The sequence below is a fragment of the Suricata suricatta genome, chromosome 15, assembly GCF_006229205.1.
Source record: "Suricata suricatta isolate VVHF042 chromosome 15, meerkat_22Aug2017_6uvM2_HiC, whole genome shotgun sequence".
Lineage (NCBI taxonomy): Eukaryota > Metazoa > Chordata > Mammalia > Carnivora > Herpestidae > Suricata > Suricata suricatta.
Window position 1 is genome coordinate 31,220,719 of NC_043714.1, and position 14,260 is coordinate 31,234,978.

The 14,260-nt window shown below is 36.4% G+C and overlaps 1 protein-coding gene across 3 annotated transcripts in view; it reads left to right on the plus strand.

Moving 5' to 3' along the window:
* LRRCC1 (leucine rich repeat and coiled-coil centrosomal protein 1) overlaps positions 1–14,260 on the plus strand; it is a 36,705-nt gene that overhangs the window by 16,064 nt on the left and 6,381 nt on the right. For all 3 annotated transcript variants that reach the window (XM_029923698.1, XM_029923700.1, XM_029923701.1), the window contains 9 exons: positions 57–250; positions 528–675; positions 1,710–1,858; positions 5,903–6,107; positions 6,983–7,122; positions 8,764–8,965; positions 9,363–9,548; positions 10,320–10,494; positions 11,377–11,540. In XM_029923698.1, the coding sequence (XP_029779558.1) occupies positions 57–250; positions 528–675; positions 1,710–1,858; positions 5,903–6,107; positions 6,983–7,122; positions 8,764–8,965; positions 9,363–9,548; positions 10,320–10,494; positions 11,377–11,540 (1,563 nt within the window). The remainder of the gene's footprint in view (positions 1–56; positions 251–527; positions 676–1,709; positions 1,859–5,902; positions 6,108–6,982; positions 7,123–8,763; positions 8,966–9,362; positions 9,549–10,319; positions 10,495–11,376; positions 11,541–14,260) is intronic.

Here is a 14,260-nt window from a genome sequence, read left to right on the forward strand (position 1 = left end):
ACATTTAAATCTTTTATACTGAACTGTAACAAAGTTTGTTGGTTCTTTTATTCTAGACTTCTAATTCTTTAATAGCTAATGTGCCCAAGAGAGATCTCAGACCAAAAAGAGATACAGATATGACTTCTGAAAGCGAATATGAAAACAGAAAAGAATTTAATAGAAGAATTCCTCGAAGATCAAAAATCCCATGCTATTCCAGAACAATTCAGACCATTAAGCACCACAACAAAAACAACGCTTTTATGAGGTAAATGTTTTAGTTTTAGAAATTTGAAGAAGGCACACAGATAGAACTTAATACTATTGGCTTGTTCCTTTAAAGCTGTCTTAGAGTGGTATTTCTTACTTTTCTAATGTCAGAAATTTGACTTTTCAGCCTTGCTGCCTCAGATTTGGTCAGTACATTTATATAAATTTGTACAAAGGATCCCTTTCCTTGATAAGTTATCATTACCTACGCTGAGAAAACTAGTATGAGTATTGTACATTTCTTTGAGTTACCACCTCTGGTTTTTTCTTTGCAGTTGTAATCGTAAAATGAAACAACCTTTCTTTAAAGACTTACATGTAAGATCCTCTCTAGCACACTGTAATATGTTAGAAGAACCGGAAGACCAGAAGAACGAACTCATTAAAGTAGACAATAGCAACTCAGAAGACACCACTTACCGGGTATGGTGTAGGAGATTAAGAAAAAACTGAATGTGAATAATCTTAGTTTTAAATGTAAAATTAGTCCTAGTAAAATAATGCATGTCTTTATAAACAAAAAATGTTGCATATAATTACATTGAGGTGACGGTTTTATTTTTCCCTTCCTGACTTGCGGATTTTGTAGAATAATATTTCTGTAAGTTTAAAGGGATGAAAACTACACGTCTAAGGTCAGATTTCAGTGAAACCATTTGTTACATGCCTGTGGAGAAAAACAACAGATCACAATTTTCAAATTTTTATTTCTTAAAACAGTGGTTCCTAGCTCTTGGGTCTGAGGCCCTTTTAAATTTCTAAGGAAATTTATGAGTTTTCTCAGAGAACTCTACTTTTATACACACTCAGAAAGTGTGTATAATTTCAGGGTTTTCATGTACACCGCTGAAACCCAGTTTTGGATGCACAGATCCCCATTAAGCGGCCTCTAAGCAGGGCTGGTAGAGTGTGCAACTCTTGATCTCGGGGTCTTGAGTTTAAGCCCCATGTTGGGCAGGGAGCTTAACTTAAAAAGAAAAACAAAGAGGCCTTCAGGAATTTAAATATCCTTCAGTATTTGCCTTAATCATTCTCATGTTGTTGAGAATTTTTAGTACACATTGACATACTTTTCATCAACTTGCCCTTGCTTAACTTGTGAAGTGCCAATTATACGTTAAGTTGTAATGTGCAATGTTGTTCCAGTAGAATAATTGCTTTTTAAACTGTATCACACCTTTCATGCCATTGGTTTCCTCCCCCTATTCTCAAGTATAGAGGCTTTAATGTTTGGAAAATAATAGTCACTAGACAATAGTAGTAGCGTCTAACATTTATTAGGTAGCTATTATGTACCAGGCACTACTCTGTATAGTACTTAACTTCCATTGGTTTAATTCTTACCACAGCCCTTTGAATTAGATAACTATTATTTCTATATTACAAATGATAAAATTGAGGCAGTGAAAGGTTAGTTAACTTTTCCAGGTTCACTTAACCCTGCTGTTTTCTTTCAGACACTCCTTCAACAACTCGACCAAGAGAGAGAGAAGAGATGGAAAGCTGAACAAGCTGAAAAGAAACTTAGGAATTATATTGATGAACTGCAAAAACACACAACGGAGAAAAAAGGTTTTCATACCCTGGCTGTGCTCACCACAGATAGGTAAGGGAGACGTCTGTAAACCTAACTTGCGGCTGGGGCCCCTCAATTTACGTTAACTGTAGTGAGATCAAAAACAGTGTATGTGGTTTTAGTTTGTTTTGAACACATTTTATTTAAAGATTTAATGCTTTACAAGTTTTTTTGTAATGAAGGATTCCAAGGGCACTTATTTGTGCCATCAAGCTGCTCCCCTTGAGTTGGGAAGTGTTAGATAAGTAAGTATTGTAAGTGAAGAAGAGCAAGAGACTAGAGCAAGGATTGGTGATTTTTTTCTGCAGTGTTGGTTTCTGTGAATGATAGGGCCTGGCGGTCTTCCTTTCAGCTCTGTAGGTCGTACCTGGTCTCTGCATACTCTCTTCTGCAGTGGGCTTTGGTACCAGGTAGCCCAAGGTTCTTAATCTGGTATTTCTGTTTTTGCATCTTATCCATTTCCATTTTCCATTTTATCTGTTTTTTTTTTCTTGTGTGTATTCTTTAATGTAGGTTTGTCTTATTCCATTCTGTAAGAATACCAGTTTTCTGAAGTTATAATAACTTTTATCTTCTATTTCTTGTAGGTAATTATTTCCAAAGTTATGCTTTTCCTCAAACGATTACAAGACTTTTTTCCATAGAGTTTGTAAGATTAATAGATGGAGGCAGAGAGGGGAGGAAAAAGAGACCACGTTATGGAGCCAAGAAAGCCTTTATTGGGGTCTGTGATTCCTGGGGGCGAGGTCCCATGACCCGGGGAGTGGGGAGTCGGGGCAAGTCGTGCCTGATAGGCGATGGGCGGGGGCGGGAGGGGGGGTTTTATGGGTGAGGGGTTTCTGGGCTTGACCTTGGGAGGGCAGATTATCAAACAAGGGCCTTTCAGGGGCGTGGCGGGATGGAATAGGTCTCCTCGTCTGTCAGGGTGATGGGAAGCTGGAGCTTCATGACTGGCTGCTTCCAAATGGGGCAGGACATCCCAGGTCTGCAGGTGAGGGGCAGGGGTCGTCTGTGCACGTGTTCTCCTCCAGCCCCCAGAGAAATGGCTGCTCGGTTGCCGCCACCTCAAGGTGACTCTTACAGAGTTCTTGTTGATTTTCATGTCTTATCCTTGAATGAGCACACTGTTTCTAGATTTAGTATTTGCCAACAAATAGTCTTTGGGAAGTTGTTCTCCGTTCCGTTTCCTATCTTTTTGTTCAGTGGATAAGTTCCCTTCAATGATCTTAATAGATCAGTTAACTTCATGTACCCAGCTCCTAGCCCAATTCCCAGGTACTTTTAGGCATTTAAATCAGTAAAATTTTATGGTACTTGTGTGTTATTTTCTATCCCCCACTACCTGCTTCATACTTTGTACCCTTGAGTTATAAGGAAAATTATAATACCGATCATGTTCTCTGGGAACCGCTCGATTAGATAAGGCTGACGCATTATACTGTTACTAGTCCTTCTCCCACCACCCACCAGCCCCCTGCCTTACCTGCTTTGGGAAATGCTATCTTTGACACGAGAAGATGCTGGACAGGGGTAAAGGAGCAGAATGGATAAGTTAACGGTCTGTGACTACCGCAGAAAAACAGCACTCTTGTTTGCATCAGGTACATTCTGAGCTCACAGAGTGCAGTGGTGGATTTACAGGCCCTGGGACCCTGAGTCACGGACGGGAGGATGTATCTTCTTCCCCCCGGCTCCCAGAAAGTTCTAGTTTTATGAGGCAAAGCCTGAGTGTTTTAGGGGTGGTTTTTATTTTAATTTAATTTTGTTTTTCTAATCAAAATTTCTCCCAGATTTTGACGTTATGTTTTCTCTTGTTTTTAGTTGTATGCGTATGAATTTTTGCTTTATTCTGTATTTTGGGTATTATTTAGCGGGATATTTGAGGAAGCAGTGTCTGGGACTGCTGGCCAGCCTCCATCTAAATGGAAAGGCTTTGGGCACACTTCATCTTTATCCTTGCTTAACCTCTCCACTGTTGTCCATGTTTACCATGCGATGTACTCATTGTTTTCTTAAAAATTCAGCTTTAGTCATTTCTAATTTGACTTTTATTTATACCTCAACTTTCATTTGGCATTAGATCCTCACACATTTTCATATCCCCTTAAGGGTCTTGGTAGAGACTCTGCATTCCTCATCCCTAATAGAGTCTAGCAACTAGGTGCCATGCTATGAGTATATATTATTTCAAAAACTGAATCTTCTCTACTATGCTTTTAATTACCTAACCTGTAAACTCCCAAATCTTTATATGTCCTCCAGATCTCCTTGATGAACAACAGATCTGAGCATCTGTTTATCTACCAGAAATGCCATGTGTACATTGCTTATAAGTGTCTTAAATCAGCATGTCCATAAGTAGACTTATCCTGCTCCCTTATTTTATATTCTCTCTTCTAATAAGTGGTGTCCCACCCAGTCAGCCACCAAAGCTAGCAATTTAGGAATCTTTTTTTTCCTCTTCTTTCTTGTTCTCATATCCCACAACCAGTTGGTATTGTGTTGAACTATCTCTTCTTTATCCGTAAACTGTCACCTTAGTTTAGGCCCTTATCTCTTGCTTAGATAGTTGTTCTAATTGTGCTGGTCTGTAGCTGCTCTGCCCCATTCACTAAATATGATGGTCTACAGAATAAAGGCCAATATTCTTTCACATGGTATACCAAACTGGATTTGCGAGAGTGAACAGTGAACAGACCAGTTCGGAGACTACTCTTAAAGGCAGTAAGAGTTGGAGAAATGAGTGGGATGGAACCTGATGGATATATGTACTTTTTTTCAAATATGGCTTAAAAATTATAGTAGATAAATATAGGAGTGGCTGCCTAGCTCAATAATTTCTTCATGAGGCTGTGTCTTTGCTCTTTGTCCCATTTTCTTAAAAAAAATTTGTTTTTTAAGTTTATTTATTTTGAGAGAGACAGCGTGAGTCGGGGAGGGGCAGAAAGAGAGTAAAATGAGGGGAGAGAGAATCCCAAGCAGGCTCCACACTGTCAGTGCAAAGCTGCTTGATGCGGGGCTTGAACTCACAAAACCGTGAGGTCATGGCCTGAGCCAAAACCAAGAGTCAGAGGACACTCAACCAGCTGAGCCACCCAGATGCCCCTGTTATCCCATTTTCAAACATCGACTTGTATTCTTTTGTCATTCGCTTCTCTGCTTATAATATTGGTCAAGAGATGAACATCTGACCCAAGCTGGCTGAATGTAATGCCTTTAGTCCATGGCCACAGTGATTGGTGCATACAGTGGGCATATGAACCAAACTGGACTAATCAGACCTTTTCTAGAACTCTTCTAAGTTGAACTAGAGAAAGATAATCTTTTCTGTTTGGTCCTCAGAGCTGTTAGGATGTGAGCCCATTTCCTTCTCTCCTTCATACTTTACAAGGAAGCCTACATTAGGAACACAGAAGCCAGCCTGTAGAGAACCCCAAATAGAGAGCCCTCGTGGTCTTCATGTCCTTGGTTTCAGTGGTCCCTCACGATAGTGCACCCCATCCTCTGCATGGTTATGTAGGTCAACAGATTCTCCCGTTTAACTTAGAGTAGTTAGGAGTTTTTAATCGTAATCAAAGGGCCCTGTTACAAAGCTGGGATCAATACTTTGTGTCTGGGGAAGATACAGGGAAGTCAAAGTTGACTTCCAGGTATCTATTTATATATCATTTCTCTCTTACAGTTTTGTAACTGTGTCCACGTCTCTTCCCTCTCCTAGATGCTAAACTCCTTGAAGGTACAGGCTGTATCTTAATCTGTCTTGCTTGCTTGTAAGCCCATAACTAGCATCATGCCTGAAACAAATTAGGTGTTTAATAAAGTTTTGCTGTTGACTAGTAAAGTTCATACCAGATAAAGTTTCATTAATTTATGTAGAATGTTTTCCCTTTTGGCACAGTGTTCGTTTCGGGGATGGAAGAGAGGTGTATTATACTGTTGTTCAGCCATTTTTACCTAATGAGAGTTGGAAACCCATTTCAAATTTTCCTCTTTACTATAACCTTTAATGTTAACTACAATTTTTAGTTTTTATATGCATAATATACTTACAGCCACATTTGATTTCTGCTTTAGGTTAAAGGAAATTATTTATAAAGAGAAAAATTCCAAAGCACAACTCGAAATTATGGTTCACAAACTTCAAAATGAAGTAAAACATCTAAGTATTGAATTAATTAAAGCAAGAGATCAACAAGAGGATCATGTTAGACACTTAAGAACCCTGGAGAACGCGCTAGAAAGAATGGAGAGGCAGAAAGGGCAGCAGCAGGCAGCACAGGTATTTCTCTTTCAATCTGCCAGTCATGTGAATTAACGCTAATTCATAGCTTTCATCTTGAAACAAGTTAGATTGTTATAGAGTAAACTTAAAAGATGTTGGGCTATTTGCAAAAATTAATTTAAATGTAACAATTTCTGTGGAATTCTTTTTTTCTTTTTCTTTCTTTTTTTTTTTTTTTAGATTTTATTTTTGGGCATCTGGCTGGCTCAGTCAGTTGAGTGTTGGACTCTTGATTTCGTCTTAGATCATGATCTCATCGTTCGTGGGTACAAACCCCACATCGGGCTCTGTGCTGACAGTACAGAGCCTACTAGGGGTTCTCTCCCCGCCCCCCGCCTCTCCACCCTGTGTCTCTCTCATGCTCAAAATAGATAAATGAAACTTAAAGATTCTATTTTTAAGTAATCTCTATACCCAATGTGGGGTTTGAACTTAGCAACCCCACGATCAAGAGTCGGATGCTCTACCTACTGAGCCAGCCAGGGGCCCCCTTCGCCTGTGGAGTTATTTCTGACTAGCACTCACAAGGCAGTTTTAAGAATAGTTGGGGGAAATATTACAGGTTATTAGGCTTATATTCTGGGAGCCAGGTTTTAAACTCTTTGGGGATCCTGAAGATATTTCATTTTCATGCCTTCTGGGTGGAAATTAGTGAGATCTGTGATGTAATTAAGCAATAGTTAATGCTCGTCTGTTCGATGCTCCTAAGACTGTATTTTCTGTGGTCATAGCATTGTTAATTCGATTTTGAAAAAAATCAACTTAGTCACCAAGTTCTATTATTTAGAAGGCAGTTTTCTTTAGGGAACTGGCATTAAAATAGAAGCAGAAAGAATATTACCTAAATACTGTAATTGTATATATTTACTCAGATACGACTTCTCCAAGAGGTGGAGCTCAAAGCTGCTGCTGCGGACAGAGAAATAAACTTACTTAGAACTTCTCTTCATCAAGAAAAGGAACAAGTACAACAACTTCATGAACTTTTTGCACTGAAAGAACAAGAACACAGGTAAATGAAAAATACATCAGGAAAATAATGACATTTAAAAATAGAGAAAGAAAGCTGCTTGGTTCCTCCCTTCCCTCTCCCTTACCTAAAGCTAGACTGATTGGGCAGTGGTGCAGTCTGACAGAATTAGCTCACGGAAAATAACATGTTTAGGTATGCATTAAAATCAGCCTTACAATAAGAACTGATAGCTTGAAAAACAAATAGGTGGCTTTATTGAGGTAAGAACTTTTAACAGTGAGGCTTATTTTGCATTTTTCTGAGCCCAACCAAAAGTCAGTCATTGTAATTGAGAAGACTTTTTTCTTTAAAAAAAAAATTTTTAATTTATTAATTTTTGAGAGACAGAGAAAGACAGGTGTGAGCCAGGAGGGACAGAGAGAGAGGGAGACACAGAATCCGAAACAGGCTCCAGGCTTTAAGCTGTCAGCACAGAGCCCAAGGCGGGGCTTGAACTCATGAGCTGAAGTCGGACACTTAGCCATCTGAGCCACCCAGGCGCCCCTTGAGAAAACTATTTTAATTGACCTCCACGTAACTACCTGTTAAATCAATCAATAGCCTTTATTCCTCTGTAGTGCAGGAGTCAACAAACTTTTTCTTTGAAGGGCCAGATAGAAAATATTTGAGCCTTTGCAGGCCATAACTAACTATATTTTTGTAGTAGGAAAATAGCCATAGGAAATATGTGAATGAATGGGTATGGCTATGTTCCAAGAAAAGTTTATTTCAAAAAATAAATAAATAAAAGAGTCTCAGTCCAGAACTGGTCTGTCACGTGAAGTTTGCCAGCGCTTCTCTGTGGAAGCCAAGTCCACAATAACTTGAACACTTGCAGCTAGTTATCTACTTACTAGCTTACCGGTTGAATTGTATATTTGCCATGAGTTAATTGTGCTTGTTCCGAAACCTGTTTTGTTTTCTCCCATACTTAAATGAAACTTTTTATGTCTAAATTAAATTTTGATCCTCTGGAAAAAATTAACATCATATCCAGGGGCAGGATGACTGTAAAAGAGTGGGGGGAAATCACTGTAAAAATCTAAAATTTTGTGCTTCATTTCCTTCGCAAATATCTTTTAACCTCTTGTTCTAGTATAAAGAAACCGAAACTAGAAATAATGGATTTTGTATGATGGTTTTCACTTATTCAGGAAAAATAGTGGAGAATGCTGAAGAATTAACTCACATTTAAATAAAAAACTTGCCCTATATATCAAAAGATCAGTGAATAATTTCACACTTTAGCTGATTTTTTTCTCTTCACCAACCACCAGTACCAGTCAGACTGTATTAGTTTTATGTCAAAGTTGTATATCAAAGAAGATACAGCGCAGTAAAACGTGACTTCTACAAATGCACCTAAAGAATTTCAGAAACCATCAAATAATTCTGAACTGTCTCAGGGAAGTTAAGATACAGCAGACCCCTTCTGTCCCCATCACCACCAAATATACAATCAAGTAAAATTTGTATTCTTCATCTGACTACCATCCTGTGCCTGGTTGCTTTTGCATTTAAGAAGCTGATTTTAAGTTAACAGTAGAGACTATTGGATATTTAATAACCATTGAAACAACTTTAAAGTTTTTCTTTCCAGATGAATAACATCCTGTGATTTTTATTTGTTTCTTATTCCAGGAAAGAACTTGAAACAAGGGAGTTTTTCAGTGATGCTGAGTTCCAGGAAGCCTTAGCTAAAGAAGTAGCTAAAGAAGAGAGAAAGCATGAACAAGATATAAAAGAATACCAAGAAAAAATTGATACATTAAACCAGCAATATATGGATTTAGAAAATGAATTTCGTATTGCTTTAACTGTTGAAGCCAGAAGATATAAAGATGTAAGAATTGGCATCTAGCTTTTTATCGAAAACAGAATCAGCAAGATATAGTTGGATGAGAGGACTACATTTTAGAATTCTAGCTTTATTTACATGTTGCCTCTGTGATTTTAAGCAAATTACTTTAATTCTTAGAGCCTTGTTTTCTTCAGAAAAATATAGCTACTCTTCAGTGCTGTTGCAAAAACTAAGTGAGATTATAAACGATCAAGTAAAGACAGCACTGAAATAAGAATTGGGAAGCCTGAATTCTCCTATTTCTATAGAGAAGGGATTGGCAAACTAAAGACCCTAGACCTGTTTTTTGTAAATAAAGTTTTAGTAGAACACAGCCACAGAAACAAATATTTCTAAATATTTGGAGAACTGCTATTTATAATGCAATTTTGAAATATAGGTTAAAGATGGTTTTGAAAATGTTGCAGCTGAGTTAGCAAAGAGCAAGCATGCTCTTGTTTGGGCTCAACGAAAAGAAAATGAATCTTCCTCTTTAATTAAAGATCTGACCTGTATGGTGAAGGAGCAAAAAACAAAACTTGCAGAAGTTTCAAAATTGAAACAGGAAACAGCAGCAAATTTACAGGTAAAACATTGAAACATTATATTTCCTTTTTAATTTTTTACATCACAGTTGCATATATATTGTGATGATTTTAGGAAGCAACAGTATTACAAACTTTTAAATACTGCTAATTATATATATGATGTGTATGAGAAAAGTAACATAACTAGGAGATTAAACCATGATTTCACAGATTGTATTGCTTATAATAAAATAGTATTTAAATAAAATAAGTGAATTTCACCATTGTACATAAGCAAATAGGTTCCCGTTGTTCAGCGATACAGCAGATATTGTGATGGTGATACTCAGATGGTTGACGTTCAGGAAATAGCTCACAAATTGCTGATAATTTTGTGGTGGTGATGATTGTCTTCAGATATACCTAACTAGAGTAATTTTTAAATTAACCTTTTTAGTGCTGTTGTCTCAGTTTTAAACATTTGCAGTGTTTTACCCAAGAGAACTTAATTCCTGAAAGTGACCTTTAGATGATTGACATAAACGTTGGGTGAGAAATTTTGAGTAATACATGTGTAGTTGCTCTTTCAAGATACTAATATTAGAATAAAATTCAGAGTTCTTAAAGGAATGGTCCCTTAAAATTAGAGTTTTTATTTTATGACGTACACTTATCTTAAAATGAAAACCGTTTTTAATATAAAATTTAGGAGCATTTACTTTGTATTTGGTTAAATGACATTTTTTTCTCATAAAATGCAAAAAGTAAAAAAGTAAAGCACTTAAATATAATACTTTCCTTTTTTTCCATGTTTTTTGGGGGATATACAGAATCAAATCAACACCATTGAAATCCTGATTGAAGATGACAAACAGAAGAGTATTCAAATAGAACTTCTCAAGCATGAAAAAGTCCAGCTTATTTCTGAGCTAGCTGCCAAGGAATCACTAATTTATGGTTTAAGGACAGAAAGAAAAGTATGGGGGCATGAGCTGGCACAACAGGGTAAATTTTTCAGATTTTCAAAGGGAAAATAGCTCATTCTTCTAAACCAGCAAATCTGGGTATTGATGTGAAGAGGAAGGGCTTATGAATTCTGCCTAAGAAGGTGACACTTTATGTGGAAGGATAAGTAGGCATTTGCCAGCCAAACAGCCAAATGAAATGCCTAAGATATGAAATAGTTTATTACACTAGTTAGGGAGTTACAGTTCTGATTTTTTTGTTGTTTCTGGTTTTCTTCCCAATATAATTTGGATACTTTCCTGATCAGGTATACCTTTACAGTGTTTCGGCTGACTAAGTCATTGAAATAATTCTTATACAGTGATTTTAAATTCTTTGTATAGTATGCAGGATTCAGGTTTTTTCCTAAAAATTTGGTAACACTTTTGTTATGCATGGAGAAATGTGAGAATAGTGTTTGAATGAAAACCACTTTAGGTATAAGTAAATTTACTTCATCTCCTTTCTTTTCCAATCAATCACTAAAGGAAGAGATAGATACTGTTTTATGGCCTACAGAGGTTACAAATTATGAATAGCTAGATGTTGGTCTTGGTGGAGAATTGCTCATTTGTCCATTCCAGATAAGAATCTTTAATATGATTCTGTTTGTTTGAATGCCGTAAGTTGAACAATTAAATATTACATGTCTGAGGTACTTGTTTTTAATTTGTAGCTTTAGATTTTCCAAATAGCTACAGGTATTTAAAAAGCCTTTTAGTTCTTTTGCCCTTTCCTTTTATACTATGCTTTATATATTTTGGTTTTTTATTCAGTTTTTCTTTTTATTTACTATATTATAGATGGTTAAATTAGATATTCATAATATACAAGTCCTCCAAGGACTTTTAAGATTTGTTACTCATGATGTTTATTTCTCAGGATCGTCTCTAGCCTTAAGCCGTGGGAAATTAGAGGCTCAAATTGAAAGTTTATATAGAGAGAATGAGTCTCTGAGAAAGGCAAATGAACGTGATAATGATGCATTAAAAATAAAGTGCAAAATCATAGAAGACCAAACTGAAACCATTGGAAAATTAAAAATTGTAAGTTTGATACTTTGTTTTTGGAAAAGAGCATGTGGCAGATATATAAATCTGTGGATCAAAGTATCCAATAAATATTTGTCCAGTGAATCCCAACTGTTGCGGAATTTGGAACAGATTATCATGTGTTTCCTTATATAATCTGTGCCCTTTTCATTTTAAAAGCACTGCATGCCTTTTATTTATTAACTTTAAATTACTTTTGCCTCAGAATTTTATGGGATGTTATTGTGGTCCTGTGAAATAATTGGAAATGTCATTAGAGGGTTAGGAATCTTAAGAAAATTAATGTCTTCTATGTTTAAAATTTCCTTTTAGAGCACGGTTTAGGATCTTCTAATATTGCTAAATTCTCAAAATTGTGACAAAACCCAACTATTCTATATTTAAAAGTATAAATAGTTTTTAAAACTGCTTGTTCCCAGGGGAAACCATTTTTACCCTATTCTACAATATGGCATATCTTCATAGAGAATACTAATAGGATCACTTGTTTCAAAGTACGTTACTTTTTCAAAGAAAATTTTCCAGAGAATTTTCTTGAAAGTTACCTTGAGCACTGAATCAAATTTGATCTTACAAATTTTCTTCTAGAGATTATCTCTTAACATAAAAACTGAGGGAGCGCCTGGGTGGCTTCGTGGGTTAAGTGTCCAACTCTTGATTTCAGTCAGGTCATGATCTCAGGGCTCTTGAGATTAAACCCTGCACTGGGCTCCACGGTGTGGAGCCTGTTTGGGATTCTCTGTCTCCCCTCCCTCTTTCTTCCCTTCCTCTACTCGCCATGCACGCTCTCTCTCTCTCTCTCAAAATAAATAATTTTTTTAAGTGTAAAAACTGAGAAAAGAGTATTTAAAAAACTTCTAAATGGATTATCAGCCATTAAAATTAACAACTCATTTTTCAGAGTAGCTATAACTGCCTAAGATTTAATTTTCTTTTTCTTAGTCATTTTTAAGAAACTCCTTGAGAACTTAACCTTATCTAGTACAGAAAATAAATACATATCACCATATTGCTATATCCTTAGCTAGGTTTAGGCCATGAATGCGTGAACTGTATCACCCTAAACAATTACAATGTTGTTCACTATATCCAAAATTTCAAATATATCAGGTCACACAGGCCAAGGTGCAGTGTAAATTATTGAAATTTTTTAGCAGTAAGCCTTTTTTTCTTGTTTTAAAAATCTAGCCAAGCATATTTTCCTTTGAGTTAAGCTAAGTATGAAACAGAAAGACTTGAGATTTGCTTTTTAAATTTCCTAAGGCAAAGCAGAGGATATAATACCTTGGTAAAGACATTGATTTGACAAAGCCACTTCCACAGAAGACTGCTGCCTTCTTGTCAGTCTCTGACTCGTAATGAGTGATACAGTGGAGCCAAAACTCAGATGAGTTTTAGCTTTAGATTTTTGGTTTTAAAAATTCGTATTTTTCAGCCCATCATTTTTTTTCCCCTACAACTTATTACATTTACTTTAAAGAACATTGTATCAGCCTTAAAGGTATGAGTATTATGGTGCTTTCCCATGAATCATGAAACGAGAGAGACAGTTAGGCATAATTTCCATCAGCAGAATTAATCTAAAACAGATAATGACCCTTATCCATTGTGAACTTAGATGTTCGTAAAGTAGAAATCTTCCAGGTCTTTTAAAGTTTGTCACTGATCATGTTTTCTTGGGATTTTTCTCTAGCCCCAAATCATGGGAAATTAGGGGCTCATATTGAAAGTTTATATAGAGAAAACAAGTCTCTGCAAAAGGCACATGAACCTGATAATGATGTTTGATGTTTTGGAGTTTGATATTTTCAGTTAAATGGATTCTATAGTTACCTTCTGACTGTGGAAATCAGAAGCAGAATTTTTTTTTTTAATTGTGTTTCCTCCCCATATGTTATTTTGGTATTTCTCAGAATATATGGGTTATAGTACTCTCTGATGCTGCAGTGTTTATTATTTTTTCTTATTAATAGGTTATTTCATAAGAATCTTTTATATAGCCTTTGTGAACTCCCATAACATATGTCAAGTCTGCTCACTCTTAAGTGCTTCAGAGTCATGGGGACAAAATAAGCAATTTATGACTTTTATGCAAATGTTGGTCAAGACTAGGAGACTACCCAACATCTTGGCTTAGAATTTATGGATGTGTAACACGCTGAGGAATCGAACTGCATTTTTTATAATCCTTATGAATACATACTTAAGTTGGCCTTTTCCAGTATTTGTTTGCCTCCATCTTTTTCCCAGAAGGAAAAAAAGCAAGGTGGGCGGGGCAGAGTAAAGAGGGTAAAAATAAGAACTACCAATTTCATCTTTTCTCGCTCGCAGAGAGGGATATCAGTAGTTGGTGTGTAGCAGACTGCTCAGACATGCAGGCGTGCCCCCACAAAGCAAAGAAGTAGTCATTGCAATAAATCACCTGTACGAGGCCTAATACCTTTAACACTGCCTAAGGTGGTTTTGATCTTCCAGTACCCTCTGATTTGTAGTGTGCAAACAGGATAAGGTCTGGCTCATGGTCTAGAAGACAGAATAAAAAGAAGTTTGGTGAGCTCTAAGCCCTGTTTTTATGTGACATTTTAATGGTGATAAAATCATACTTTGTTTTGAAATACAGCATTTATTTGCTCATCCTGATGCAGAAAGCATTTCTGTTGAGTATAATAGAAATAGCAGTTTAATTTGTGCCACACATGTACTGTGCATATCAG